Below are 25,612 nucleotides of genomic sequence, written 5' to 3'. Positions count from 1 at the left end.
TAGTAAATATGCAAAAAATTGCATCACCTTCTGCCTCACCTACAGAAATGGGGTGTCTGTGTGTCTGTCTCTGTTTCTTTGTGTCTGTCTCACTCTGTGTATCTCTGTGTTTGTGTGTCTCACCGTGTCCCTGTCCTTTTCCCTCTGTGTGTGGGTGCCCCTGTCTCTCTCTCTCTCCCTCCCCGTCTCTGCAAAGCAGGGAGCCCACAGTGCCCCAGACTTTCTTTCCCACAAGAAACACAAGAATGCTGTTGAAAGTACACAGACATGGCTAAATTATGCAAACTTGCAGTTCTAAATGTTCTGCCAATAGGCTGTAACTGCAGATTTTCTCTTCAAGACAGGAAACAAAACCCAAGCAACCCCCTTCTTGCATTCTCTTATATTTCAGAGTTATTTCTCTTATCGTTTAGATATTTGGAACAGTTTAATTGAACAGGTTTTTTCCCCCTCTTCAATATTTTACTGAAGTGGTTCAAGGAATACTAATGGCACAATATTTACTGTAAGAATTTCATATATCAATTTAACTGCTGCATGAATATTAATTTATTGCAGTTAACATTATTATGAACACATAATGGAAAAATGCTCCTGAGAGAGGAAGGCGAATGGTACCAGCAATAGGACAAAGCTATCTTCAAAAGACAGAGATAATGGGAAGCAGCTTCACAGTTCAGTTTACATGTATACTGAGGTCGCGTCCAGCTATGTCTGTGTCTCTGCAGGTTCCAGGTTTTGGATGAGGAGACTCAGGAATGTCTCTAGCCGCTTCCTGGATCTGTACGCGATTAGTCCTCCCTTGTTGGCCCAGCGATCCACTCCGGTAGCACCTTTGTTTTCCACGTGGTACACCAACTGTGGCAACTCAAGCCCTGTTTCGGGATTTCTTTCTAAGCATTCTTTCAAGTCTACTATTCCCCCACCCATGGCCCGCAGTATGGCGTGAGCAGCACAGGAGTCCCACTTGAATGTGGTGTCTTCTGAAAAGATGTAAATGTCAACGAGGCCTTGGACAACACATAGGCTCTTGTAACCAGCCCCGGCGGCCCCAAATATGCTATCTCCACACACGCGTGACAGTGCGGCTTTGATAGTCTCCTTTTCGCTTGTACTAATGACTGCTGAGAAATGGGGGGAGAATTCTGCTTCAGAGCTGGTGTTTCCAGGCTGAGTCTCGTGGCCGCTTCTTGCAGAGGTGGCATGCTGCAGCGAGTGGATGTTGGTCCCCATGTAGGAAAGGCCCCAGTAGCACTGTCCTTTCCACCTGTAGAAGGAAGATTTCAGTTGGTGGAGGTGATTATCACATTTGTTTTCTATTATTCATGTTGCTTTCAAACTTAATGATATAAAAAAAATGATATCATAAACACAGTGAGTCTAAATGCCCTTAAGCCTAGTAATAGACATCAAGTAGCTAGTTTATTCCTAGAAGTTACAGGCATGCAGCTACCTGAGTTGTTGCAGAGTCAGGAATGCTTTTAATTTTACCTCATTATCACTTCAATGTAGGCCAGCACTGAAGTATTTGTGGCATTTCCAGCTTCCAGAACTACTGCAAAATGTCATCACTCTTGGCATTTAAAGTTTAATAGGGCAAAACATGAACAGATAAATAGCTCTTTTCAATCTGCAAATCTTTTACAATCCTCATAACAAGATTTTCTTCATTTGGTAACACCTTTTCATTCTTTCATTCACTAGTTTCACTTTGGTTTCTAATACCAAGAGAGATGGATTCATTATTTTTGGCAATAGTAATAGCACCTTCCACTTATCAATGCTTAACTTACTATCTACTGTGTTTCCCCCAAAATAAGACAGGGTCTTATATTTATTTTACCTCAAGAAGACAACGTAGGGCTTATTTTCAGGGGATGTGTTATTTTCCCCTCAAAGCCTCAGCTTGCAGCATGCACAGGATGGCCGGGACCTGACAGGGGGAGCCGACCTTGTTGGTGGGGCTGCTGTACCTTTGCGGTCACCTCTGGGCTAGTAGCTATCATGATGGGGCAGATGAGAAGGGCTGCTCTTCTTTACCGTTCCCTGAGGAAATGCACGGGTTGTGCAGATATGCTGCGTAGCCACGCCCATCACTAGGTCTTATTTTCACAGGTAGAGCTTATATTGCACAAATGCTTAGAAATCCTGCTAGGGCTTATTTTATGGGTAGGTCTTATTTTCGGGGAAACATGGTATGTTGAGTAATTTGTTCTATGTACAGATAAGGAAATAGAGGCTTAGAGAATGCAAATGACTTGTTGCGGCCCACTCAGCTAGTGAGTGGTAGAATCTGCATTCAAACCCAGACAGTCTCAGTCCAGAATCTGCACCTCTAACTACTCAGTTGACTACTTTCATTTCTAGGCCATGATTACATCTGCATGTTGTCCCAGTTCTTTCTAATATCTTAATGATCTTTAAAAGATAACAGAGACCCATTTTTGGTTTGGAAGAGACAGAGGAGAAATATCAAAATTTCAGAGTTGTAAACTTGTGACTATTATAAAGAGCAAATAATTCTTACTCACCTGAAGCAACTCAAAGTTCAATAAAAATATAAAGTCCCATGTAAATGTAAAAATATGACTTATTTCAATAAAAACCTGAAGCTGCTCCTTTCAGCTGGACTCTGCCGTGCCCTAGAGTCAACCCCAAAGCATAGGCCACAGATCAGAGGCACTGGTTCCTGGCCAGCCTCTATTCTCTGTTCAAGAGCCCACGGAAGGGTGAGGAGGGAGGAGGTAGAAAAGGAAGCGATGCTGATGACATTTATAAGCAGTTACGCCCTAATTAGGTTCAAATTCTGGCCATACCTACCAATCTTTTCATTCGATAATTTTCACATTTTGAATTTCTTCTAAAATTACACAAAAGTTCAACTGACTATACAGTGATGACATCTATCTTGTTGCACATGTATTGGAAGACAGTGTTACCACCATTCTATTCATCTGGTTTTGAATGGATTCTAGAAACAGGGAACAGGATTGCTATCTTCCAAATGTAAAACCATGATTTCTCCAAGATAGTATTTCTTTGAAAATTTTTACCAGCCTGTACATGGCCCCAGATAAAATTATGCTACATCCAGGATTGCAAATAGAAAGAAGCTTAATCCCAACATGCAGACTTTTAGTGGGAACACCCCAGTGGATCGAGTCACGGGAATGTCATGTAGTGATTGATAATCCTGACAATAAACAAAGCTGAAGTCATAAGTTCTGAAAACCATAATGTACCAAAACCATCTGTCTTTTACCTGAGGGTGTTTAGGTCTTGTGACACAAAGGGCTGGTTGATGACCCCCATCAGGGGCACCCCTGTTTGTCTGTCGTAGACACCAACTAAAACGGTGACACACTGAAGTCCGCAGGGAAAGATTCCCTGGTTGGACTTGACGTCAGCAAAACCTTTTATATACTGGTAAGTTGAATCTGAAAAATGAAGCAGATGTGTTGGGATTTAGGTAAAGATTATTTGGAAGATAATGATGAATACATCTATGAACTCTGTCCTGTGTCATTTCTCTCTTCTACTAATATGATGACCAATCAGGTTTTACCTTCAGATGTCACTTGTATTGAATTGCTATTTGATCACTTGTATTTCACTTTTAAACTGCTTATATTGCATTTCCTGACTCTGTGAGAACTCTTGAGGGGAGAGGACATGTCTATAGTTCCTGTGGCATCTAGCGTAGCCCCTTGCATATAATAAGCACTCAAATATATGTCACTTGTCAAAAGCATTTAAAAGCTGATAACTCAGGATAACTGGTGGAATTATTTTAGAACTGTTACTAATCAGAGGACCATCACAATGTGAGATGGAAAAGCCTCATTCCAGGAATCTGTCATAGGTACAATGATCTTTTATTATTATTTGACTCCTCAAGTTGGAAGAAAGACAATGATGGCACAAAAGGAAGAAATTAATGGTGCTCCTGTGAAGAAGAGGCAGAGGAGGTAGGTTTCCCCTTAAAATATGTATATGCCAGCAGTTGACTGTCAACATCTAGTAACTTACACACAGTTCAGGATGTGCCTGGCAAAAGATCCAAAGAGCTAGGAAATGGAATCAAGAAACGGCAATGGAAGCAAGAAACAGGAGATCTTTGTCCCTTAGAAACCATAACTGATGCCAATTTACCCTTAAGAAATAAAAGATTTTAGAAATGATTCTTAGGTTCCATATACAATTTTTGGCTGCATGTTACATAATTGTCTGATGACTAAACCCATTTCTATAACATGTTAATGTGCTTGGAGGATGGGAAAGGTTGGGGGGAGTTCGGCATAATGAATGGTCTCATTGTGTTGGGTGGAATATATCAGGGAGGTGGGGACAAGAAAAAGGAGGGAGACTTCTTAAAACTCGTACCCAGGACTTCATATTAATAGCACTATCAAGGATAAGGGATACATTTTTAAAACAATGAGTTATAGGTTATGGTTCTACCACAAAAATGACAAAAAATAATGGAAAGGTTTATCCAGGGCTCAAACTGCTCGTGAGTCACATTCAGCTGTGTTCTGCCTCACCTGTACAGTGTTTTTGATTGTTTGTTTAATTGAATTAGCAGCCAATGGTTAAAAATTGGGATATCATACTTGAAAACCTGGCTTTTGTTTTCTTTTTTAAAAATCTGAAGATCTGGCCTGTACTGCCATATGGCAACGATCTGCTGGAGCTAAGTGCTCTTCAAATAGCCTGTTTGTTCAACTGCTGATAATTGCCATCACCTCACTCTCGTTTATTTACCAGGCTAGCCCCGAAGTCTTTTAAAGATGAGTTAATTCATCTTTTTATATGTGCCTGTATGTATGTACATGTGGTATATATACATATACCTGTTATAGACATGTATATCTATGTACATAGCTATAAGTATATATACATATAACATATACACCTCAATGCTTATCATTTTAAAACTTTACAATTTTAAAAACTTCTAGGAGAGTTAAACTACACTCTCAATTTTTATTTTTCAAAGTAAAAAAAGATTGAGAATATAAGAAGAAATAAATGAAAGCAAACATACCCTCCTATACTTACCAATGGGATCCACCCAAATTCCCAAACTGTCCTGTGGAATGTGGATCTCTATCGAATCCAGAGTTGGGTCAGTAAAGGCAACATCCTGATGAACAACCTTGGCTAATGCTTCAGATGCCAACTTGTTACCATTAAGGACTTTGCTAAGAAGCTCTACTGTTTCTTCCTCTGTTGAACACAGTCTCAAGGTAATCTTTTCCCCTAGAGTAAAGACAAACTAAAAGCCATTATATTTCAAGGGTTTCAGTGGAGAAAGGACAATAAGTGTGTGTGTCGGGGAAGACAACAAAGCTGTGCTCTTAGATTAGGTGACGGCAACATCTCCATGCCAGTGGTTCCTAAGCCTACTGACGGCCAGAATCACCTGGGGGACTTCATAAAAATCAGATGCCCAGTGGCCACTCATGCGCCTAATCTGAATAGTGAGGATGGGTTCCAGGAATCAAAAGACCTCCCCAGAAAAATGTCCACGTGGGCACAATTTTGTATCCAATTCAAGGGATACATAGACCAGTTAAGAATTCCTGAATCATTGATCATTAATCTTTTATTTAGTTATTTTGTCTTTACTTTTTATATATATAGGTCTTCCTGTTCATGCCTGAATATGTTATTGAAAAGAACAGAGGTTTTATGATACTGCTTTTAACTGAAAATTGTTTATGCTAAGTAATAAAAGATGAAGTATACTAATCTTTAAATGTAGTAAAACTCTATGACTCTAGATGATATACATAGAAATAGCTCTCTTCTGTGAGACCTGAGAATGAGAACATAAGCAAAAGTGCTTCTCCAAATTAAACCAGAAGTTACTGAGTCCAGATGATATACCATCTCCCTTCCTCCCTTCTCTTTTGGAGACGAGGGTCCCACTCTGTTGCCCAGACTGGAATGCAGTGGTGTGATCATAGCTCACTGTAGCGTTGAAGTCCTGGGCTCAAGTGATCCTCCCACTCAGCCTCCCTTGTGGGATTACAGGCACGAGCCACTGCACCCAGCCTACCACCACTTTAAACATGCTTCTTAGACCCTTGGTTAGTCTGGTTCCCAGCTCCAAATAGAAGTGAGGGAAGAGGCTGGTAAAAATAGACAAATGAATAGCAACAAAAAATGATGGCAATGAATAAAAAAAACTGTTAAAAATTAAGAAAGCATGGTGCTTTGGGGCTTTTAGATATATAGACAAATACTCCTAGCTATTCTATCTATTCCAGGGTCCAGGTGTCTGCATCACCTGAGAGCTTATTAGAAATTCAAAACCTCCCCACCCCAGACCTACTGAATTTTAACAAGACCCTGAGGTAATTATATGATCACTAAAGTTTGGGAAGCACAGTATGAATCTATTACAATGACGACTGAATCAACATGATATATTCAATTAAATTCAAATTTAATTAGACTGTTAGTGAATAATAATACTAAGAATCTCCACTTAACACCTACTTTGTGCTCAGTAAAAGTCATGGGATCATTCAAAGGAGCAAATCATATCATGTCACTCCTTTGCTTAAAATTTGTGACTTCCCATTACATTTAGAAGGAAATTCAAACTCCTTCCTGTGATCTGGTCCTGCCTGCACTGACATCATACACCATCTCCTCTCTTCTCTCCACAATTCTCTGTCCTTTCAACAAACAGGAAAATGGATTGCCTCATGAATTCTAGATAAATTAAACATTAAAATAGGTGTTTAAATAGTAGTCAAATATAGCGTTATTTGGAGAGAGGGTCTTACTGTCACCCAGGCTGGAGTGCAGTGGCGTTATCATAGTTCACTGCAACCTCAAACTCCTGGGCTCAAGTGATCTTCTTGCCTCAGCCTCCAGAGTAGCTGGAGTCACCATGCCCAACTAATCTATTTCTTATAGAGATGGGAGTCTTGGTCTTGCTCAGGCTGGTTTCGAACTCCTGGCCTCGAGCAATCCTCCTGCCTTGGCCTCTCAGAGTTCTAAGATTAAGGCGAGAGCCACCACACCTGGTCCAAATGTAGGATTTTAAATGTGATTGACACATAAAAAAAATAAGCGACTCTTGTAGGATTTCTTAAATCTTCAAAGGTTTAAATGAGATCGTACTTCTTACTGAATGTCATAGAACTAACATACATAGCCAGTGCACCTTAACATATTGTTGATGAAGGAGATTGAAAAATTCAGTTTGTCTAGAAATTCATTTTTTCTTTGTAAATGTGCCTCCAGATATTGAACTATTTGTTATATGATCAGTGTTTATAGTTCACTATTTTAGTCTTTAACCATTAAACAAACAAAAAATCCAAACTAAAAAAATGTTTCTTTGAAAAGAATCCGATGATTATAAAAGTAGAAAGAAATTAATTGGCCAACTAATATATATAGAAAAAATTAGCCGGGCATGGTGGCACATGCCTGTAGTCCCAGCTACTCGGGAGGCTGAGGCAGAAGGATCGCTTGAGCCCAGGAGTTTGAGGTTGCTGTGAGCTAGGCTGACGCCACGGCACTCACTCTAGCCTGAACAACAGAGTGAGACTCTGTCTCAAAAAAAAAAAAAAAAAAAGTAAGAAAAAGAAAGAATCCGATGGAGATTGTGATTTCTTCTATACCACAAAGGAACATGGAGGTCCATCAAAGGAGAATCTGGCCCACAGGAAACTAAATAAATAAGACAGAAAACTTGGAACTAAAGGGAACCTTTTTTTAGTTCAAGTATTTTACAGAGGTTCTGAGACCCAGGGAAATGATGAGGTAATTTGCTCAAGATCACACAGTGTTTCAGGGCCAGGGCCTGCTCTACACTCTTAGCCAAGGACCATGGGCTCCCCAGGGAGTTCACAAATGGGTTTAGACCTAGGGTCTGAAATCATATGCACAATTGTGTAGATGTACATTTTGGAGCATTGATTAACTTACATCAGATTTCCAAAGGGCCATACAATTTTCCCAAAGGGTAAATCATAAATTCTCTAAATCCACAGATTGATATCTAAAATGATACATGGACTTACTAAGTTATTGTAAGATACCACATTTTTCTATCTAAGTTAAATGGCATGATATTCTGAGGTAGAAATTTAATGAACCTTAACATTCAAATATATTTATATTAAAAGGTTTCCAAACCTTTTATTATATAAATTAGAGATTAGAATACCATATGATAATTAAGTTACAAAAACACATTAAGATTCTTATACTTACCCAAATCATTAGTAAACTCATTGGATTCTTCTCCAAAAATATTTTTTTCCAAGCCTGGAAACTGAATGATTCAGAGAATGACAAAAAATAACAAAACAAAGCCCACACATGTTCAATTCCAAACAGATTCATTTTATATTTCAAATTAAATAGCACAATTAGTTCTGAAATTCTAAAATTTCCAGTTCTAGAAACCAATCCAAGTATAAAAAAAATGAAGTTAGCTTGGTTCAGTGCCTAATTTTCCTGCTCCCTTGCCCCTCTAGAAGGTCCAAATCATAGTGAGTGTCTAGTTTCCTCATGTCCTGTTCAGTTTGCAGAAGTACTTCTAGAAACTTCACCCTTCTACTCAAGGGCCATAGAGCTAGAATGTTTGCAAATGAAATGTTTTAATTTAGGCAACACCCTAGTAGCTTATATGAGTTAATATTGTTGATTAAGTACCTAAAATTTTTACTTGAGCCTGGATAGAAGGATACTATTAGCTTTTGTTTTCATTTTCAGATGTATGTTCCCCCACCTGTTGGAAGTATCATTAGCCGTCAGGCTAGAAAGGTGATATAGAAAAAAGGGAAATATTTTATTTGTTAATAATTTAAGTATCAATATAGAGTGAATAAATGGCGTCAAGTAAGAATTTTCTCATCTCTGTATCATCGGGAAGCTTTTGATACATTTTGCTTCTGATCTTTGTAGTAAAGATAATTTTTCTCAGAATATGTGCTGAATTATGATATGCATGATGTTCTTGGGGAACAAAAGGAAATGCTTCAAATATTTGAACTCAGTCATTTGCAGATGGCCAATAGCTTTAATAACGTCCGTGACCACTTATTTTTTTTTTTCTTTTGTAGGACAGTACAAGTCAACAAAGGCTGGCAACCAGCCCATTCATCAAGGGATGAAGCTCCATCTCTCCAACCTGTTTAAAGACCTGTTCCTGAGGCTATAGGACATAATGGTCATGAAATAAAGATATTTTTATAGTCAAAATGGGATACAATTCATAAATGAACAATTGCTTAAACTTGTTATAATGCTTTGAAGTATTAGCCCATAAAAATTAATGTTGGTACATTTCTAATCCAGTTGCTTAACTATCTTTTGCATTCAACTATATTGATAAGAAAGAAAGAAACAAACTTGCTTCATTTAGTTTATTGGAGCCAGATATTAAACAGTATGAAAAAAGTAAAGTTTGTGGAGATTTCATGATGTCATTTATTCTCTTCTCCTGCTTGTGGTCAAGATTTCACTTAAATGATTCTAGATGATTCCTAGTATTTTGATAATTTCATAGAAAGTATTCTCATATTTTATAATGCTATAATGAAGTTCTATCTTCCCAAATCTAAAAAGAATAACTATTAGATTATCATATAAAAGGCAATATAATAATACAAGGAACAGACTCTAGAGCCATTTTGCCTAAAACTGTGTCTAAAACTGGTCTTACTATTCACTTGCTGTGTAACCTTAGGCAAGTTACTTAACTTCTCTGTGACTCCTTTTTCATCCATTACATTGGAATAACAGTTCTTACATCATAAAATTGTTATAAGAGTTAATATATTTAAAGCCCTTAGAACAGTGCTTAGCACATGGTCAGCATGTATAAGTCCTGTTAGTATTATTATTACTATAACTTAGGAACAGTTTACTTCCTCAGTCAGCTCAAGATACTTAGAATGACAATTAGTTTGTTATAAAGAATGCTTTTCTACTACAATAAAGTGAAACTTTAAGTCTCCAGCCACAATCCCATAACTAAGGCAACTATTATACAAATGACTAAGTCCAAAAGGTATGACTTAATATGCCAAGTTAAAAAAAAAATCAGGTTACAAAACAATATGCTCTCATTTCTGTTGAAATAAATTGTACACATCATGAACATACATACACGTAGAAGGAAAATGTTCTAAAAATATTTAGCAAAACATAGCTGTGGTTTTCTCTAGAGATGAGATTAAGAGGATTATTAGTTTTGCTTATATTCTAGAGAACATTATTTATTAAGAAACTCATGAATGAATGAAAGGTTCTATATAAAAATGTTTATCTCTAGGTATTAGAATTGTGAGTGATTTTTATTTCCCTCTTTGCCTTTCTGTATTGTAAAGACTTTCTGCAATGAACATTTTATTAATATTGTAATTAAAACAAGGCAGAAAAAAACCCCCAAGACATTTATTTGAATCCAAGGTGCTAGTATTCTGAAGGGGTGAGGGGAGTAAAAGGCATGCTTTTTACGGGGGGGAGGGGGGGGGAAGCGACACAGGCAAGTATTTTGCAACTACCTTGGCTGTGACCTTTCTTACCTTGTTCTCCATATTCTGTTTTATAACTTCCTGTACCAGTACATCAGCCAGCGTCTTGAAATCAACTGCAAATTTCTTGTTCTTTTCTCCCTCTTTCTTTTCTTCGATCAGCAGCTGGAAGAGGGCTTCCTGCTGCCTGCACGCCCGGGCAATGTTGGCAGCTTTCTCAGAGACCCGGAGCAGCTCCCGGAGGATATCTGACATTTCTGAACCTTGCTTTTCAGTTGCAGCTGCGAGCAGAATCCGTACCCACGCTCTGGGCTGTCAGCTGAAAAAGTACCAGAATGTGAAAGAGAAAGCAGTTCAGAGTGTGCTGTCAGGGTACCTCCGGCACTGCTAACGACCCATCTGGCAGCCAACCTGGTCAGCATGGTGAACAGCCAGTTAGCATATATCCTATTCCCATCTTCAATGTGGAAGAGAGATATTAAGTTTGAAATGTATTTTTTAAAATCTTAAAAAATTCTTGCACTCTCAAAAATACATTATACAAAGAATTGAATTATCACTGAAATAAGAATCTTGGAAGGAAAATCTACATTATATTTACAAATCCCTAGACAGGTAAGCAGGTAGACATAAACAGACAAGGTAAAGCCAAATTCTTGTAATGACCTTAGAATGGTCATTGTAGGCTTGGCAGCGGTACTGAAATAGTGCACGTTCTGTCACCCTGTGGGAAGAAAAGAGAAGTGGGAGAGAATTTGTGCTACAGTTTTTGGGCAACTTTCTAAAGTACTAAGTACCAGACAAGAAAGCACTGTGAGTCCTGTAAGATCTAAGGCCATTCTTGGGCTGGCAGCACAAGCCGTCTCATAGCCAACTCCTCTGAACCCCATTTTAAAAAGTCCCATTATCTGTGCTGCTCCTCTACTAAGTTTAAATAATAACATGAAGTGAAACATGCAAACTTGTTGAGACTTGAAAAGTTTTGGCTTTTAAAAGTGTTATGCTATCATACCTCGATATATCTATTGGGCCTATGTTGCAATTAGGAGACAAACATTTCTCATTTTTTAATAGTAGCTACCTGTTATTGAAAGCTTGAGTAATTCCCATCTCATTATTGTGAGAATTATGAGCCCTGTTTTATAGTTAAAGAAAGTGAAGATTAGAGTGGTTAAGTAACTACTTCAGGTTACACAAGACTAAACGGCAGGGCGTGGAAATCAGTCATACCCAGTAGCCTGGGCTCTTTACTATGATAATAAACAGTTTCCTTGATTAAAAGAAGTTCCCTTAATGGACTCTAGGAGGCTGAGAATTAGTACAACTATGAAGATGCCAAAGCAATGGAGTTACTTCTGAATTGTCACAGTTGGTTTGTATCAAATTTGCTTAAAAAAAAAAAAAGTTCTTTTCTTCTTAAGATTATGGGTCAAGCTGCTCCCCTGCTCTGTGGACCTGAGCTGTATTTCCTCAACAATGACCACTCTCACCCCACCTGAGCAGCCACTGCTTAGCACACACAGCAACTTCATCAATGGGAAAGAACTATCAGCTGTGAACTGCAGCCCTGTAATTAACAGGTGTACAGATTTTAGGAATTCTCCATAACACAATAATCATGTGTTTCAGTTCCAAAGTTATCCCCAAGTTCGACATTGACCACTCTTGAATGACCTCATCCTCATCCTTGCCTTGAATGATCCAACTTGAGATAATCTGTCTACAGAGAAATTGAGGGCTACATCAGTACAGAATTTCTTTCTCAGGTTTATCAATATCTCTCTCTTAACACTCACGGAAATTATCTTTCAGATGATTTTTTTTTTTTTTTTTTGAGACAGAGTCTCGCTTTGTTGCCCAGGCTAGAGTGAGTGCCGTGGCGTCAGCCTAGCTCACAGCAACCTCAAACTCCTGGGCTCCAGTGATCCTTCTGCCTCAGCCTCCCGGGTAGCTGGGACTACAGGCATGCGCCACCATGCCCGGCTAATTTTTTATATATATATATCAGTTGGCCAATTAATTTCTTTCTATTTATAGTAGAGACGGGGTCTCGCTCTTGCTCAGGCTGGTTTTGAACTCCTGACCTTGAGCAATCCGCCCGCCTCGGCCTCCCAAGAGCTAGGATTACAGGCGTGAGCCACAGCGCCCGGCCTTCAGATGATTTTTAAAAGTAACTTTACATACTCATTCACCTAAGTTAGTTTTATTCAAATATTATACTTTAAATGAAAATTATAGACTTATAATTAGTAAGTTAAGACATTTATCATAATTTAATAGTTTTGACTATTGAAGATTAGTCTTCCTCAGGGTGTTCTCAGAATCACCTGTATCATAATTACACAAGGTACCTACTAAAAAGAGAAATTTCTCTTTTTAGAGAACCCCACCTTAGTGAATCAGAATCTCTGGGGACAAGGCCTAGGCATCTGTATTTTTGTCAGCATCCTAGATGACTTTAAACAGTGAGATTTAATATCTTCTGTTTTCTAGGCTATTTTTCTTTACTACTACGTTGGCAATTTTAGGGGCAGCTGGCACCTGGTGGCAGGTATCTTGGAGGAATCATGGTTCTGCTATCAGTTATTCATGTGCAGAGATAGGCCACAGTTGAAATAATAATAGCTAATATTTATTAGGTACTCACTATATGTTTGGGATCCTTCTAAGCACTTTACATATATTAACTCATTTAATTTTCATACAAACATATCAAGTAGGCACTATTATCTCCATTTCACAGATGAAGAGACTGATGCACAAGGAGGTAATTTGCCCAAAATCACATAGCTAGGAAGTGGCAGGACAAGATTCAAACCTAGGTGAGCTGGCAGAAGCCCATACTGTTGATCAGTAATCTAGCCAATGAATTTTCATAATTGTTAGCTGTTAACATAAGGGAAAAAAATGAGTAACTGCTGGATAATAATCATAAGCACATTATTATAAGGCATATTATATAGCAAAAAATAAACATACACCTAGCTATCTGCCACTAGTTTGATCATTATACATCATTATTTAATCAACTCTTGCTTTCCCTTTTACTCTCAGAAAAACCTTTTCCCCAATTGATCTTCAGCTTCTCTATAAAGTACCCTGCTGGGTGGTAAAAGCTCAAATATTATATTCTACTGATGTCTCCCTTAAATGGCTGTCGTGGCATTGGTGGCCAGGGCCAGGGGAAGGGGGTACATACACTCATGCCTAATGTCTAATTCTTCTGGTTTTAGTTTGTTGTTTAAGATTGAGTGACTTAGGCCAGGTGTGGTGGCTCACGCCTATAATCCTAGCACTTTGAGAGGCAGAGGCGGGTGGATTGTTTGAGCTCAGGAGTTTGAGACAGCCTGAGCAAGAGACCCTGTCTCTACTAAAGATAGAAAGAAATTAGCTGGACAACTAAAAATATATAGAGAAAATTAACCAGGCATGGTGGCACATGCCTGTAGTCCCAGCTACTCAGGAGGCTGAGGCAGACAGATCCCTTGAGCCCAGGAGTTTGAGGTTGCTGTGAACTAGGTTGATGCCATGGCACTCTAGCCAGGACAACAGAGCAAGCAAGACTCTGTCTCAAAAAAAAAAAAAAAAAGACTGAGTGGCTTAAACAATAAAATTTTATTTTCTCACAGTTCTGGAGACTGGGAGTCCAAGACCGAGCTGTTGGCAGGCTTGGTTTCTCCTGAGGCTTTGCTCCTTGGCTTGCAGATGGCCTCTTCCCACTGCGCCCTCACCTGGCCTTTCCTCTGTGGGCAGGAATTTCTGGTGTCTCTCCCTCTTCTTGTAAGAAAACCAGTCAGATTGGATTAGGGCCCGTCTGTATGAGCTCACATAACTTTTAAAGGTCCTATCTCCAAATACAGTTACATTCGAAGGTAGTGAGGTTTAGGGCTTCAACATGTGGTCATTTGGAGAACACAGTCCAGCCCATAACACCTCTCTCAAAAGAGAGGTTTTGGTCATCTTAGCAAATGCAAACACAATCTATTCTTTTGTCATTTGTTCTCTGGCCAAACAGTAAAAATAATGGGATAGGGGTTTCTTCCCCATGTATGTGGTCAATAAGGCATATCTGTGAGGCAACCTTTCCCACTAAGAGCTACTCACTCTAACAGCCAAATAATTAATGATGCAGTGAGCACTGACATAACCTCCCATAAGCTTACTTTTGTAACAACATTATTTCAAGTCACATTTCAGCAAAACAGGCTTAAAAAAGTTTCATTCCTCACCATGTCAGAACAAATGTATGTCTGTACGTTAACATAAAACTATGTTGCCATGTCAGATAGAATTATGGTGTCATTAGCTTTTGTGGGATTTTCTAGTCCAGTTGGAGAAATATTGAAAAAATGGAAGTAGGTCAGATGAAAAAAAGGATCTTAAAACTTTTTTGGAAACCCAAAGCTCTCTACAGAGGTAAAACTCTCATTTCTAGCCATCCTATCATCTCATCAGAAAACCAGATGTTTAAAAATCATATCTATATAATTTACACCTATTTCAGATGTGATAAGCAATATAGTGGAAAAGACAGAGGCTTTGGAATCCCATAGACCTGGGCTCACAACCTAGCTCTGCGACTAATAAGCTGTGTGGCATTAGGCAATTCACTCAGCCTCTCTGAGCCTCTCCTTAGCTGTGACAGGAAGATAATACTTACCTTGCAGTGTGACGTCATGAAGATCAATGAGCTATTTCTGGAAAAGTACCCAGCACAGAGCTTTGCATGTAGTAGATTATAAATGACAGCTACGACTATTAAATACCACCTCACAGAAACCACAGTCACATGCCCTTACTTGAGAAAGTAAGAGGTTGGCAAGTTTATATGGGTCACTGCAACCTTTTCTGAAAACTTACTAGTCCATTAAATCCGAAGCCTGGGAACTACTTGTAATTCTCGGAGTAACCCAGAATAAAGTTCCTTTATGTAGGCCAGATCTGACTGCTTCAGTTTCTGGGCATCTGGGTGGAAACTCTGGCTCTTAGAGTCTGTGAGACTACTCCAGCTTCGTACAGCTTCATAGCAGACCATCTACGAGTGGCCTGGGCGAGCCATTTTCCTGTCTGTATGAGACAGGCATATTTTGTCAGGATAGTTTATGAGGATTCTAAGGCCAGGACTGCCTGTACTTGTGTGAAGAGCCCAGTTGTCTGCAGTGACAGAAGTGTGACGACATAGAGAAGGGCCCTCAACAAAACAGAACCACTCTCCAATAGGCCAGCGAGTCAAAGCATTTGTTGACATTCCCTTCTTGTGGCAGAAAATCCGATACTTCTACAGAGCCCACATTTTTGCCATGGTACATGGACTCCACACCCCCCAACCATTCATATCCTGAATTTGGTCTTTCACTCCTCCTCTGAAGAATGGCAATTTGAAGCTACTGTGTGGTGGCCATGCCCAACAGCTACTGCTGCTGGGGGAAAAGGCCCGGCTTCCATGAAGTACCTGGATGTCTCAGAAGGCGTTTGTTGCGACCTCTTTCAAGGAGGTACAGCTGTCGGAGCCTCTGGGCACACGCTTAGGGGGCAGCCAAGGCTCTATTTGGCTTACACTTGTAGGGAAAACACAGACTTTCCACCTCTCCCTTGCCCACACTTACGGGCTCCCTCAGGGAGAAGTTTAAAGACAGGAGGCTGTCCCGGCAGAAGGGATGGGAAACAGAGGTGGGCTCACACAAAGTATGCAAGAGGGCCCAATTTCTTGTGCCACCTGCTAACCAGTAGCCTCCCCTGACGTCCCTCTGAGATGCTTATCTGCCCACCTGGTTTCCTAGGCCAGAGGGAAACTATACTGCAGGCATTACTAGGGGTCTGCAATACTACCTTTTAGCTCATTGGAAACTAAATTGTCTTTCCATTGTATAAGCTTTGTGTAACTTTCATATATTTGATTGTCAAACATTTCTCAGAATCCATTAAGTATTACAGTTTGGGACTGCCTGTACTTTTTTGGTGTCACTTCACATAAATCTGTGTGATATTCCTGTCATTACTTCATAGGCTCTGATAAGTTTGGCCTTTTGGCAGCTGATTTCCAACTTAGTTACTGGAGGCATCAACTCATTTACTCCCATGCTCCCCAAAGACCATAGATTTGCACCTCCTGGTCCCTCTGGTTACAAGACCTTTATGCCGCTTTCTCTGCCTTGTGCCCACTCACCTGCTCAGAATCAGTTCAAGGGCAAGAAACTTGAATAAGCACTTCATAAGAGGATATTCAAATAGCCAATAAATATATGGAAAGGTAGTCTACTTTATTAGTAATCAGGAAGATGCAACTTAAAATCTCAACAGGATACCACTGCATATCCAGTGAAATAACCAGAATAAAAAGACTGAAAGTTTTAAGTTTTGGTGAGGATACAGAACAAAAGAAACTCCTATACCTTGCTGGCATGAATGAAATTGGTACAACCATTTTGGAAAACTATTTGTTTTCCATACCTTAGTGTATACCTCAGAGGTGTTCAGTAAATGTTGGCTGATGAAGTTCCTCTTAGCTTTGTATATATAGAATTCATCCTTGCCATCTGTTTATTTGGGTTTTATCAGAATTACCCAGGTGCCTTTAGGCACATGGGCCCATATTTATTTATCTAAAAGTCTCCATCTCTTCTGTATTCATTTACAAAAATAAACCAAAGCTGTATCTGAATGACTGGTGACTGAACCACATTTTTTGAGCACCAAATTGAAATACTCTCTCATCTAGAGGTGACTTATCCTTGGCAAGATTAATTTTGTTGATTAAATTGCCCAAAATAGTAAGTTTAATTTGGTTTTGTGAGAAAAGACATTAATGTGGGATACATACACCCATCTATTTAACCCTAACATTTCTCCCTCTGTCCTCCCTAACCTTCAAATACTATTGACACACACAGCATTCTAAACTGGTCAGTCTACCCTAGCTCTATGGAGGCTACTAATGGACCACATTAGTCGACATTTTTGCTCACTTACACTGCTCAGAGCAATAGGCTGCAAAGACATCCCTTGGTCTCAAATATTGTTCTGGTAGCTTCTAAATGGGAGCTTGTGCTAACGCAGTGTTTTCCAAATTAGTAAAATCAAGAATTAATTGGGACACCTACTAAAAATATAGATTTTTGGACTTTTACCCTGGAGGTACTGATTCAGTAGATCTGGGCAGAGAAAAGGGAATGTCGCTCAACTAATTTTTATGCAGCAATTTAAGGAAACACGAGGTGCCACAGTAAGGTCTGCCCTTACTGGTTACTTAGGAGCAGAACAGGAAATCCCATGGCTGCAACTGAGAAGCCTTGTTTGGCTATGAGTCAATTTATATTGCCTTTTTGTAACAAAAATTAAATCCTAGGAAAAAACCACAAGTTGATCTGCATACAAAGTATTCCATGTTAGCATTTCAAAGACTTCCCAGAGCTCATTTGAAAATTATGAAAAAGTATTCCATATTTTAGAAACACTTTATTTTACTATTATTTATTTATTTTTTTTGAGACAGAGTCTCACTTTGTTGCCCAGGCTAGAGTGAGTGCCATGGTGTCAGCCTAGTTCACAGCAACCTCAATCTCCTGGGCTCAAGCCATCCTCCTGCCTCAGCCTCCCAAGTAGCTGGGACTACAGGAATGTGCCACTATGTCCGGCTAATTTTTTGTATATATATTTTTAGTTGGTCAATTAATTTCTTTCTATTTTTAGTAGAGACAGGTCTCGCTCAGGGTGGTTTCAAACTCCTGACCTCGAGCAATCCGCCCGCCTCGGACTCCCAGAATGCTAGGATTACAGGCGTGAGCCACCGAGCCCGGCCTAGAAACACTTTAAAATGGGATAGTGACCCTATTTTACTCTTTCCCATAGTCATGAGTATTTTTACTAAATAAAAACTTTGTTCATTAGATACTTTTAGAACAACCGTGGTGTCACAAATGAAACCTAAAATCAGATAGAATGTATAAAGAAGCAGATTCAGTGTGACTACCTTAACTATATACAAATTTAATGCATAATTCAAGGCAGAAAAAAAAGAGAAATAAGATGTATGGTGTGTAGGAGCAATTTTTTCCAGAAGAATATTATTTATAATTTTGATAACTGTTAATCAGAATCTAGAGTCTCATTAATCTTCAAATCTATTTTGAATGTTTCATTTTAAATGTAACATTTCAATCATTAAAGATTCTCAGGTCAATTTATCTTTCCTTCTGAATCCTTGCAACACTTACTGGCGAAATTAATTCATTTAATACTTACCTTTTTTTTGTCTATATGGGCCTGGAGGGTGTGTGGTAGAAAGAGCTTTTGTTTTAGGCCACAGGAAAGCTGGTTTTTAGGCTCTGCATAGCCAACCAGGTATATAACCTTGGCTATACTACTTAAGCTCTCAGGGGCTTGTTTTCCTCATTTGAGTAAACATAAATAAGGAAAAGAAAAACGGGCAGAGAGATCAGATGGGATGATTTCTATGGCCCATTCCAGTTCAAAACTTATTTTTTAAAAATCTACTTTCCATATAAAAGAGGTCAGGGAATATTAGTTAACCTAGGAAGAAAATCGTTATGCATGCTTGCAATATGGATGAACCTTGTGACATTCTGCTCAGTGAAACAAGCCAGACTGAAAGGACAAATATTGTATGAGTTCACTGATATGAGGTATCCAGAAAAGTCAATCATAGAGGCAGAAAGTAGAACAGTGATTACCAGGGCTTCGAGGAGAAAGTAATATGGACTTGTTGTTTAATGGGTACAGAGTTTTAGTTTGGGATGATGGATAGTGGCAATGTTTGCACAACAATGTGGATGTACTTAATGCCATTGCATTGTACATCTGAAAATGGTTAAAATGGTAAATTCGATGTTATATGTCTTTTACCACAACTTTTTTAAAGTTAAAGGGGAAAAAATTACAAGTTCAAAGGAATGCATATTTCAATATTTTTTGATATTTACCATCTACCTAATAAGGACATAAAAAATATTTGTTGATTGATTTTTTTTAAAAAAAAGGAGGCTGGGATAAGAGTATGAAAATTAGGTTTAAGAAGGGCACTAGGCTGTTTGTCTCGAAGGTGATTTTGCACAGCAATCACACTGGTTTTTTTTTTTATTTTATTTTTTTATTTTTTTGAGACAGAGTCTCACTTTGTTGCCCAGGCTAGAGTGAGTGCCATGGCGTCAGCCTAGCTCACAGCAACCTCAAACTCCTGGGCTCAAGCAATCCTCCTGCCTCAGCCTCCCAAGTAGCTGGGACTACAGGCATGTGCCACCATGCCCGGCTAATTTTTTCTATGTATATTAGTTGGCCAATTAATTTCTTTCTATTTATAGTAGAGACGGGGTCTTGCTCTTGCTCAGGCTGGTTTCGAACTCCTGACCTCGAGCAATCCGCCCACCTCAGCCTCCCAGAGTGCTAGGATTACAGGCGTGAGCCACCGCGCCCGGCCCACACTGGTTTTTAATACAGTTGACCTATAATCAACATGGGTTTGAACTATTTTATAAACAACATGGGTTTGAACTTCATAGGTCCACAATATGTGGATTTTCTCCAACCAAACACAGATGGAAAATACTGTATTTGCATAAGAAAATACTGCATTTGCGTGATGCAAAACCTGCACATAGAGAGGGCCAACTTTTCCTATTACATGGGTTCTGCAAGGCTTGACTGAGGGACTTGAGTACCTGCAAAGGCAGTCTTGGAACTAATCCCCTGCATATATCGAGGACAGCTGTACGTAGATTGTATGCTTATATACAGATGCTCCTCAACTTACGATGGCGATACGTCCTGAAAAACTCACTGTAAGTTTAAAATATTCTAAATCAAAAATGTATTTAATACACCTAACCTACCAAACATCATAGCTTAACCTAGTCTACTTTAAACATGCTCAGAACGCTTACATTAGCCTAGAGTCGGGCAAAATCATCCAACACAAAGGCTATTTTATAATCAAGTGTCGAATATTTCATGTAACTTATTGAACACTATAGTGAAAGTGAAAAACAGAATGGTTGTATGGGGACTGTAAGTACAGTTTCTACTGAATTATCACTTTCTTGCCACCATAAAGCCAAAGAATCCTAAGTGGAACCACGGTAAGTTGAGGACTGTCTGCTTAGTGGTTTGGGTGTAGGTGAAGGGGTTAATGGATATTATGAGGCGGGCCTAAAGCTTCCCACCCGAGTCACTCCTTGGCACACTGTGGTTCTCTCCCCAAGGCTGTAAATATCTTAAGAACACAATACACATTCCATCTCCCATGACACACAGTTGGAGTTCTGTAAGTTGACTGATTTTCATTCCACTAAAGATAAACATGTTTAAAAGGATTTTCTTGCAACAGAATTAATCTGTAAGAAATTATTCATTATGCAAATTTTAGGATTATACCTATTAGAAAACATAATACAAAGGAGTTCTTTACAGAGCTTTCTGGAAGATGGTTATTATTATTTATTTTTGTAATAATAAATACATTACTTGATCTAAAATACATTTACTGTATGTTATAGTATGAAAGTAGAGGTCATAGATCATGTTATATATCATTTTGGCAGACTGGGTTTAGCAGCATATCTCTTTGCATTCCATTAATATTTACTTTTCTACTTTGTAGAAGCAAATGTTCATTTTTAACAGATATTTACAGAATATTAAATAGGGGAATATAGAATACTGAATGTAACATTTGCCTTTAAAGGAACATGAACTGATACAAGAATATTTATAGTACCTTTTACTTAAAGTTCAAAGTACTAAAAAGATATAAATGGCTCATCAAAGCCACACTAATATGTAAATATACTAAATGCACTTGCATTCTCGTGGATCCTGCAACCACAGATAAATGCCTAAGCTGGTTAATATTTATCTTCTTGATCTGATTCTTTATTTTCATTTTCCCCATTCTGTGCTATTTATGAGGCTTATAATCAGTCATATTTTAAAAACAGACCTTGCATTTTTCCCAGATGAAACTGGGATTAAATGTGATTAAATGTGATTCTTGCAAATTCCCAGGAATTAAGTACAGATGTTTTCTTGAACTTGGAAGATCAAATCCTCATTTAAAAAGCTGCAGATAATAAAAAAATATGGCATCAACTTTCAGTTATGTTTTCCACAAGCAATGTTAAAAGAACAATTTTCTTTGGCCATTTGACTTTAGCTCCTTTGATATTAACTGCCACTCTCATTTGCATTCAGGGAAATCTACCATTGTCATTCTATAAAGGAAAGCACAAAGTTAAATGTTTATTGGTAAAATTAGCAAATATTTGAATTAACCTCAACTTAGATAATTAATTTAGGAGATTTTAAATATTTTGTTGATTAAAAATAAAAATAAGTGAACAAATAACTTCCCATCCCCCAAAAGAGGAGGAAGAAAGTAATGGAATGTAAAGAGAAGGAAAGAAAAGGAAAATTGATACTTTCTATTGTGGTAATTCATCTTCACAAATTTTCTATAGAGGTTTAATATATTATTCAGTTAATTTGTTTTAATATTGGGCCATTAAGTATGAAATGTCTGGTTTCCTTGAGTACTAATTTTGACAGTTAATATCTCTGATATTTTCACTTTGACACTTGTTTTATTTTTATTGTGAATGTACGTTCTCATTCTTTCAAATGCATAGTTTTTTTTACATGTGATTATCTTTCAAATTTTTTTAAAGCAATTTTTATGAAACTATGGATAAGTCAAAAATTGGTGTTATTTTTTAATATGAATTCCTTCATGGAACCAATGCTGTGCAGATAGCTCGAAATACCAGCGAAGCGTTTGGGAAGAATGTGGCTAACGAACGCATAGAACATTGATAGTTCCAGAAGTTCTGTTCTGGAGATTTTAATCTTGAAAATGAGCCATGTGGGCAACCTGAACCAAAGTGGATTAACAGTAAGTCAAAGGGTGTAGTGGAAGCGAATCCATCTAAACCTATGCGTGAATTAGGAGCAAGGTTTGACGTTACTATTCCAACAATAATCGATCATTTGAACCAAATTGGCAAAGTAAAAAAACCAGATAGGTGGGTTCCACATGAATTAAATGAGCATCAGAAGAGAAATCATCTCAAAGCTTGCCTTTCTTTGCTGTCATGACATAAAGGCGAACCTGTATTGATACACTGTATTGATACCTGTGATGAAAATGGATTCTTTTTGACAATCGCAAGCATCTCGCACAATGGTTGGATGAAGATGAAGTGCCGAGACACAGTCCAAAACAGAATATTTATTTAAAAAAAGCTAATGGTGTCTGTTTGGTGACTCAGTGCTGGTATTATCCACTACAGCTTCATGAAACCTGGTCAATCCATTACAGTGGATGTCTACTGCAACCAATTGGACAAAATGAGGAGGATGTTTGTGATTAAGCAGCCAAGATTGGTTACTAGAGACAGGCCAATCCTCTTGCAAGACAACAGCTAGACCACATATTGCACAAACAACACTGCTCAAACTATAGAAGCTGGACTTGGAAACTCTCTGTCATTCACTGTATTCACCAGACCTTGCACCAACCGACTACCACTTCTTCCAGTCTTTGGACCACTTCTTACAAGCAAAAATCTTCAATTCTCAACAAGCTGTGGAAAATGCTTTTGCGATTTCATTGCCACTCACTCTCCAGGCTTTTGATGCTGGCATAAACAAGCTGCTGTTAAGATGGCAAAACTGTGTCAATAGTTTAGGCACATAATTTGATTAATTGTACTGCTTCTTGTTTGAGATATAATAAATTATTGTTTGAGATATAATAAATTAAACTTTTGATTTAAAATCAGACATTTAATATTTAATGACCTAATATATAACTGACCATGCTTTATGGCCAAATAAAGTTTTTTTTTCCCTTTTGGATGGGATAGGGAGTCATTTTTTAAAAAGCTATAAATAAGTTATTCAAATTTGCATGCTTGTCTTCTCTATATTTAATCAGGAAAATAGGAGAGGTAACAAATAAATATGAAAAAGAAATTATCAGGCACAAAACTTTATTTTGCTGTAGATTACTAGTTACAGTAATCTGTATTAAACATTCATTAATAAAATGCTCTTATAACATTCAAAAGTTTGAATTAACATTGCATACCGCATAAAAGAGACCAAACATGCAAAAATAGGTTAGCTAAATTCAACCACTTGACTACAAAAGGATACAAAAGTTTCAGATTTCCTAAATGAGTGACATCATCATATTTATAAAATCATAGCTTCTACTTAAGAACATTTTACATACAGGAATCCTAATAGGTTATGTCAGTCAATCATTCCAAAAACAGTCACTTCCCACTTACGTTTCCCAAACATGCATATTTTTTTTGTTTACCCTTTTAAAATTTTATCATTTTTGCCTATTTTAAATATCTCCTTTCCCTTAGAAATTCTGATTCAGTAAGTGTCAAATGGCAACCTGGTTATCTTTTTAGACTACTATTCTTCACCCACCCCAACTTGCCCACTACGTACCTAATTTTAAAAATCAGACAAGTTTGGGAAACACTGCTCAACAAAAATCATGGAGATGGGAAGCAAAGCTTTTATTTCTAAGCTCTAACTAAGCCAAACAAAACATTAACGGAGACAGTTTTATTAACGTCATTACAAGATTCAAAGTATATTAACAAGGACATTTATAAAGACTCCCATTTGGAAAAAGTTCTCATATACACCATCTTCACCTTTCACAAATGACAACATTTGTTTTTAGTAATTACTTTATGTAACATAATTATCCTTAAAGCGATTTCTGTATAACATGAAATAGAATAAGACATTTTCTAATTGTTATCAGAGAAAGAAATTAAAGGGGAAATACCCATGTAATGAATTACTTTTATAACTTTTCTCTCACAGGCCTTGTATGTCAAATAAGAAATTACCTTTTCATTTTTTTCAGAACTACCACAAATATGGCTATCATTAAATCTATAATAAAATATTTCACATTAAAGGGCATGAGTTCAAGCTGCAATTTCCAAGCAAGTGGTGGTTTAGTCCAAAAGATGGAAAAGAAGTAGCAGCTTGTTTCATGCAAAAAATAAAGTGTAACTTTATGCATATTAAATAATCCTCTTCATAACTAAGAACTGATTTCAAAAGTAGTACAAAAATCCACTGAAACTTAAAAATAAAGTAGGCTCCAACTAAGAATGGAAACAAATATCTGAAAAATGAACTCTTCCATTGCCTTTATTTTTTCCTAGATAGTCCCTATATATTTTTTTTTTTTTTTGGAGACAGAGTCTCGCTTTGTTGCCCTGGCTAGAGTGAGTGCCATGGCGTCAGCCTAGCTCACGGCAACCTCAATCTCCTGGGCTCAAGCAATCCTGCTGCCTCAGCCTCCCGAGTAGCTGGGACTACAGGCATGCGCAACCATGCCCGGCTAATTTTTTTTTTTTTGTATATATATATATATTAGTTGGCCAATTAATTTCTTTCTATTTATAGTAGAGATGGGGTCTCGCTCTTGCTCAGGCTGGTTTGGAACTCCCGACCTCGAGCAATCCGCCCACCTCAGCCTCCCAGAGTGCTAGGATTACAGGCGTGAGCCACCACGCCCTGCCAGTCCCTATATTTTAAAAGGCAAGAATGAGATCACTTAACTAATTCATAAGTCAATAGTAGTTCAGGGTTTTGGGTTTGTTTGTTTGTTTTTTTTTTTTCATTATACTATTATCAAGCTGAGCAGGGCTGATCCTTACCAAAGTTTTTGGTTTCAAAGCTAGGAATAACAGTAAAAGGACCCCAAAATCTTTTATTCAACATATGGGATGTACGTAAGTGGCCTGTTCACACAAAATTAATCCACTGTTCTTTCGAAGTAAATACCATCCACACAGTGGGCAAACTTCTGTTTATTTAAGACTTTAAAATTAGCTTTAAAACTGTAAATCTACGAAAAGGGACACCGTGGTTGTTTACAAGTGTTTTTCATAGATGTACTAAATAATCTAAGAATTTCCTTTCACGCTTTTTGTGCCTAACCGTCTATGTGATTCTGCCAAAACCAGGTTAAATATTTTTTCCACCTACTTACTCTGGCCGCACCAACTATTTGCGCACGTCTCCCAAAACCGCCTTTCACGATGCAGAGA

At 38.1% G+C, this 25,612-nt stretch overlaps 1 protein-coding gene across 4 annotated transcripts in view; it reads right to left on the bottom strand.

Moving 5' to 3' along the window:
* Window positions 1–525: 525 nt before the first annotated feature.
* Window positions 526–25,612, bottom strand: part of INPP1 (inositol polyphosphate-1-phosphatase) — a 33,646-nt gene continuing 8,559 nt past the window's right edge. For 3 of the 4 annotated variants that reach the window (XM_012776892.3, XM_012776888.2, XM_012776894.3), the window contains exons 2-6: window positions 10,563–10,830; window positions 8,242–8,302; window positions 5,062–5,262; window positions 3,263–3,437; window positions 526–1,267 (exon numbers count right to left, since the gene is read on the bottom strand). In XM_012776892.3, coding sequence (XP_012632346.1) covers window positions 709–1,267; window positions 3,263–3,437; window positions 5,062–5,262; window positions 8,242–8,302; window positions 10,563–10,766 — 1,200 coding nt within the window. In that variant the 5' untranslated portion in view covers window positions 10,767–10,830 and the 3' untranslated portion in view covers window positions 526–708. Of the gene's footprint in view, window positions 1,268–3,262; window positions 3,438–5,061; window positions 5,263–8,241; window positions 8,303–10,562; window positions 10,831–11,177; window positions 11,236–25,612 lie in introns of all 4 variants that reach the window. The other variant, XM_012776893.3, reaches the window with a different exon arrangement.

The sequence above is a fragment of the Microcebus murinus genome, chromosome 8 (genome assembly GCF_040939455.1).
Source record: "Microcebus murinus isolate Inina chromosome 8, M.murinus_Inina_mat1.0, whole genome shotgun sequence".
NCBI lineage: Eukaryota > Metazoa > Chordata > Mammalia > Primates > Cheirogaleidae > Microcebus > Microcebus murinus.
Note: the sequence above shows the minus strand (reverse complement) of the source record. Positions and strands in the feature narration are given on the sequence as shown.